Source organism: Salmo salar, chromosome ssa05, assembly GCF_905237065.1.
Source record: "Salmo salar chromosome ssa05, Ssal_v3.1, whole genome shotgun sequence".
Classification (NCBI taxonomy): Eukaryota; Metazoa; Chordata; class Actinopteri; order Salmoniformes; family Salmonidae; genus Salmo; species Salmo salar.
The window spans coordinates 46,950,607-46,957,212 of NC_059446.1; the positions used below are offsets into that span (position 1 = coordinate 46,950,607).

At 41.5% G+C, this 6,606-nt stretch overlaps 1 protein-coding gene across 7 annotated transcripts in view; it reads left to right on the plus strand.

The window, feature by feature from the left end:
* LOC106604903 (polycomb protein SCMH1) overlaps positions 1–4,260 on the plus strand; it is a 52,798-nt gene extending 48,538 nt beyond the window's left edge. For all 7 annotated transcript variants that reach the window (XM_045718273.1, XM_045718278.1, XM_045718275.1 and 4 more), the window contains 3 exons: positions 377–509; positions 727–860; positions 2,016–4,260. In XM_045718273.1, the coding sequence (XP_045574229.1) occupies positions 377–509; positions 727–733 (140 nt within the window). In that variant the 3' untranslated portion in view covers positions 734–860; positions 2,016–4,260. The remainder of the gene's footprint in view (positions 1–376; positions 510–726; positions 861–2,015) is intronic.
* The last annotated feature ends 2,346 nt before the right edge of the window (positions 4,261–6,606 follow it).

Here is a 6,606-nt window from a genome sequence, read left to right on the forward strand (position 1 = left end):
AACCTGCTGTTGAATTTCTTTCTTCAAATTGATCATCACAGTGAGGTGAGTTTTAAAAGCACAATCCTGTTCTGATAGTAAGTGTTTGATGTGATTTTCGATATCATTTGCATTGATGTCAGAGTGGTTAGAGGGACAATAGAGCCCTGTGTACCAGGCCATTAGGACATAAGAGATTACCAAGACTCAACAGTCGCATGGAATTTTACTGCGGTCAGACCTATTACCTGCCGGTGTAGCGGTAATACGGTCACCGCAACAGCCCTAGGTGTAGCCAGTCATGTCCCACTAAGCAAACTTTTTGACAACAGTTAAACTACAGGCTATAGGTGTGTCACTTGGGCCTTGTCATTGACTCTCCTCCATGTTGTTCCAGGTGAGCCCTTCCTCATGGAGAATGGTGTAGGGGGGTTGGAGCACTTAAAGAAGAGCCCCCTGTCCCCGGGCTCGACAGGGCAGCCTCTGAGGCCTGCGGATCCCCACCAAGTTGCTACATCTCAACTCTTCAGGTAGGGGATCATCTTTAATGCAGTGCATGTCATTAAAGGCAAAAATGATATTGTCCAGTGGATTTTTCATTTTTAGCCAAGCTAATTGATGGATTGTGTATGGCTTTACGGTAACACTTTAGATGGAGTTGCTCGTCATTCCATAATAACAAACCCCACTGGTGATTGGTGACTAATGTTCCTCTGTATCTCTACTCTGACCCGCCATCCGACACAGGCGCTGAGCGTTTCAGAGAGAGCCCCCGGCCCAGAGGCCTGGACCCCAACCTGTGGACGGTGGAGGACGTCATGCAGTTCATCAGAGACATAGACCCCCTACTGGCCCCCCACGCAGATCTCTTCAGAAAACACGTATGCATCTACAGAATTGAATAGAACAGTAGTATCCTATTGCATCTCTATGTACATGTCAGCCTGACAGCACAATCAGCATAGAAGGACACTTACACTGCATTCGGAAAGTATTCACCCCCCTTGACTTTTTCCACATTTTGCCTTATTCTAAAATGTATTAAATATTTTTTCCCTCTCATTAAGCTACACACAATACTCCATAATGACAAAGCAAGAACAGGTTTTTATGAACATTTAGCAAAATTCATTTTTTTTTTAAATGACTGATATTTACATAAGTATTCAGACCCTTTACTCAGTACTCAAGTCTTCTTGGGTATGACGCTACAAGCTTGACACACCTGTATTTAGGGAGTTTCTCCCATTCTTCTCTGCAGATCCTCTCAAGCTCTGTCAGGTTGGATGGGGAGCTATTTTTAGGTCTCTCCAGAGATGTTCGATTGGGTTCAAGTCTGGGCTCTCGCTGGGCCACTCAAGGACATTCAGAGACTTGTCCCGAAGCCACTCCTGAGTCTTGGTGGTTCCAAACTTCTTTCATTTAAGATGGATGGAGGCCACTGTGTTCTTGGGGACCTTCATGCTGCAAAATTTCTTTGGTAATCGTTCCCAGATCTGTGCCTTGACATAATCCTGTCTTGGAGCTCTACGGACAATTCCTTTGACCTCATAGCTTGGTTTTTGCTCTGACATGCACTGTCAACTGTGGGACCTTATATAGACAGGTGTGTGCCTTTCCAAATCATGTCCAATCAATTGAATTTACCACAGGTGGACTCCAATGAAGTTGTAGAAACATCTCAAGGATGATCAATGGAAACAGGATGCACCTGAGCTAAATTTTGAGTCTCATAGCAAAGGGTCTGAATACTTATGTAAATAAGGTATTTCTGTTTTTGTTTTTTAATACATTTGCAAACATTTATAAAAGCTGTTTTCGCTTTGTCATTATGGGGTATTGTGTGTAGATTGATGAGGGAAAAAATTATTTAATCCCTTCTAGAGTAAGGCTGTAACGTGGAAAAAGTCAAGGGGTGTGAACTGTATGTTATGCCATTGTTTTTAGTGGAAGGAGTTTTTTTATTCTTAAGTTTTTTGTTGAGTTTATAACCTCCATAGCAAATTCAAATATTATCCCACTCCTATGTGTTGCAGGAGATTGATGGCAAAGCCCTCCTGTTACTACGCAGCGACATGATGATGAAATACATGGGCTTGAAGCTCGGGCCTGCCCTCAAACTCACATTCCACATCGACAGGTTCAAACATGGACGCCCTTATTGAGCTCGTCAGCGTCCCCCCACCCCGCAACCCTGCTACTACTACTCACCCCCCCACAGGATATAATGCACTGCGTACTACTGGACTGACTATCACATGTAGCTTCCGCCACTCGGCTATGATACCTAGTGTCATATCCCCCTCCCTTTCTCTGCCGCATCTAAGAAGCCCTGTGGCGAACTTCTGTTATTTAGATTTTATTTCTGTTGTGTGGCACAATCCAGCCCAAGGCAGCATGGGATATGCAGACTGACTGACTCGCCCACATATCCTCCTCATCCATCATGTTACTCGCCTGTTTTTCTATTCAATATTCTCTTACAACAACCGCTACCAATGATGCCCTCCCTGTGTGTAGCCATTTTTTACTGTAATGGCCATTTTAGGCCAGAGTTTTTATTACATTCTTTCTTTTTGTTTGATCAAGTGCATTTCTTTTTTGTACCCTCCCTGAAAATAAGGACTTGCATTAAGCTGTTTTGTATTAAATATGTATACTGAACAAAAATATAAATGCAACATGTAAAATGTTGGTCCCATGTTTCATGGGCTGAAATAAAAGATCCCAGAAATGTTCCATACGCACAAAAGCTTATTTCTCTCAAATCCTTTTTAGTGAGCATTTTTAATTTGCCAAGATAATCTATCCAGGTGTAGCATATCAAGAAGCTGATTAAACAGCATGATCATTACACAGGTGCACCTTGTGCTGGGGACAATAAAGGCCACTCTAAGATGCACTGTTTTGCCACAGATGTCTCGTTTTGAGGGAGCGTTCAATTGGCATGCTGACTGCAGGAATGTCCACCTATAGCTGTTGCCAGATAATTTAATGTTAATTTCTCTACCATACGCCGCCTCCGTCATTTTAGAGAATTTGTCAGTACGTCCAACCGGCCTCACAACCGCAGACCACGTGTAACCACACCAGCCCAGGACCTCCACATCTGACTTCTTCACCTGTGGGATCGTCTGAGACCAGCCACCCGGACAGCTGATGAAACTGTGGGTTTACACAACTGAAGAATTTCTGCACATTCTGTCAGAAACCGTCTCAGGGAAGCTCATCTTTGTGCTCATCGTCCTCACCAGTGTCTTCGCCTGACAGCAGTTATGCACCGTATCTGACTTCAGTAGGCAAATGCTCACCTTTGATGGTCACTAGCACGCTGGACAAGTGTGCTCTTCACAGATGAATCCCAGGTTTCAACTGTACCGGGCAGATGGCAGATAGCGTGTGTGGTGTCGTGTGGGCGAGCGGTTTGCTGATGTCATTGTGAACAGAGTGCCCCATGGTAGCATTGGGGTTAGGGTATGGACAGGCATAAGCTACAGACAACGAACACAATTGCATTTTATCGTGACGAAAGGCCCATTGTCGTGCCATTCATCCGCTGTCATGATAATGTAAGGCCCCATGTCGCAAAGATATGTACACAGTTCCTGGAAGATGAAAATGTCCCAGTTCTTCCATGGCCTGCATACTCACCAGACATGTCACCCATTGAGCCTGTTTGGGATGCTCTGGATTGACGTGTACGACACCGTGTTCCAGTTCCCACCAATATCCAGAAACTTCGCACAGCCATTGAAGAGTGGGACAACATTCCACAGACCATAATCAACAGCTTGATCAGCTCTTTGCAAAGGAGATGTCTCGCGTTGCATGAGGCAAATGGTGGTCACACCAGATACTGACTGGTTTTCTGATCCACGCCCCTACCTTCTTTTTTAAAGCTATCTGTATTGCCAGTCATGTGTAATCCATAGATTAGGGCTTTCCTTTATATGAACTGTAACTTAGTAAAGTCTTTGAAATTGTTGCATGTTGCATTTATATTTTTGTTCAGTGTAATTAATTCCAGAAAAAAAACACTAGGTTTCTCCCAGCTGTTTGGGAGTTGTTGTTTGGAGGCATGGTTTTCAAGCAGTATGACACACTACATTATCAAAACACATAATACTGTGCTGAAGAAATACTGACATGATAAACTTTTATCTTGTTATGGATGTTTACAATGACTGTCGTTATTTGTACTTTTTACATTTTTATACTATATTATTAGAGTTGAGAGCTTTATCATACACATTAATGTTCAATAAATATATAATAAATGTTGGTATCTGTCAGTCATACTTTCTTAATTTGTAAACAGTATTGGCATAGCATTAACTTATTTAGCCAACATCCAAATAGCGGTTTTTGGGCAGTGTTGGAGTTGGAACTGTGTTAGAGCGGTCAAATCCACAAGCGGCTCCTGGCAATATACCTAAAGCGGACATTGCCATTAAGATAAATCCCCATTAAGCCTTTTTTTTACAAGTTCGAACACTGGAATGTGAGGTGTAATTTACACCTCGATTATAGGCTGATAGAAGTCCTCATTTTATTTAATGATTTTCATTTGGAGTGTAATTTCTATATGGCCTACACTTTCTGGTTCTGAACTTCTAACACAAGTGGGATGGGTGTGGCTTCATGAAAATGATCAAGAACAGCTGCTCACCGATTTGACATCTCCACACAGTTACACCTTGATTATCGACATTAATACTTGATCTGATTGAATCTAGGCCAGAGTCTCAAGATGAGTGAATAGCATGAAGAGTTATGCAGTAATTGTTTTTGTACATTTTCAGTTTTGGTATAGTGGCTCAAGATTGAGTAAATATTGCTCCAGGAAGTTTTTGATGGACGACAGTTGACCGACAGAGGGCAGGTGAGCTCCATCCATCCAGATTTACTCAGTCCTGTCTCCTCGATTCCTCTCCTTGAGGCTCAGGCACATGTTCTGCCATGAGTCATTTAGTCTGAATTGGAGACCCAATTTAACTCACAATCATGTTTTTTGCAGAGGACATACTATTTGCATATTTTGTTTTCCTTTGAGGTGTCACAAGTGATGCTACAAGTTAATTAGCCCATATGTTGCGTAACACCTGGGTGCTTATTGAATTTAGTACCTCTTTTCTGACTGGTGAGCTAGATTCTCCAAAGCAAATTGTAACATAATTCTTACATCAAAGTTAGCCTATTATTTTCACGTTTCCCTGACAAAATAGCTTGAAAAGTGATAATCATTTGAAGTGATAGTTATTCCAATGAATTAAAGTGTGAATGAGAGTTAGGCCTGTATGCATGAAGTATCGATTGCAGCAGAAGCATTAAAAGTGCAGATGTAACCACATCCTCACTGCAAAAACAGGAAAGTGCATGTGAGGGTTAACTGACCAAACCCACTGATCAGTGCCGATTAGGGAGGTTTGTGTATGTGCATGCGTGTCAGACTTGTTCCCGTGTGTGTATCTGTGTGCCTGTGTGCAAGACAATTATGACAAGATCAAGGGTATAGGCTATGTTTGTTGATGTCTAGTAGTAGCCACGGTGTCATTCGTGAAAAAATAGCTATTTATAGACCTCCCAGCTCCTTGCACATCATGTGAGTTTCACAAACACTGAACAAACATGAGTGAGTCAGGTTTGAACTGCTGAAAGGGAGGCGAGCAGAGACAGTGGCGTTAACAGAATGCCATCTGACTCACCCACAGTTTTAGCTAACTGATGGTGGCATTCTCGTGGGGATGCCAGAGACTTTTAGGAAAGACCCAAATAGGAAATTCCCTGCCCATTGAGCAAAATTACGTTGAAAATATGTATTATAGACGTATTTTCCAGACGTTGAAACAAGGTTCATTTTCGGTTCTGATGAAAGCTGAAAATATGTATTTTCCAAACGTTGAAAATATGTATTTTCCAGACTTTGAAACCGGATGCAGAACACATCGGTGGAGGATTCTATTGCATTGACACACTACTCAGCCTGTACTCCACACAGACCTAAACAATCAGAGCAGCTGTATGCCTATATGCAAATAGACCATTGTCATACAGTGCATTTGGAAAGTATTCAGACTCCTTGACTTTTTCCACATTTTGTTACATCACAGCCTTATTTTAGAATGGATTAAATAAATAAAAAATCCTCATCAAGCTACCCCATGATGACAAAACAAAAACAGGTTTTTAGAATTTGAGCAAAGATATATACACTACCGGTCAAAAGTTTTACAACACCTAATCATTCAAGGGTTTTTCTTTATTTTTACTATTTTCTACATTGTTGAATAATAGTGAAGACATCAAAACTATGAGAAAACCCATATGGAATCATGTAACAAAAAAGTGTTTATTTTATATATATTTATATTTGAGATTCTTCAAAGTAGCCACCTTGATGACAGCTTTGCACACGCTTGGCATTCTCTCAACCAGCTTCATGAGGTAGTCACCTGGAATGCATTTCAATTAACAGGTGTGCCTTGTTAAGTTAATTTGAGGAATTTATGTCCTTCTTAATGCGTTTAAGCCAATCAGTTGTGTTGTGACAAGCTAGGGGTGGTATACAGAAGATAGCCCTATTTGGTAAAAGACCAAGTCCATATTATAGCAAGAACAGCTCAAATA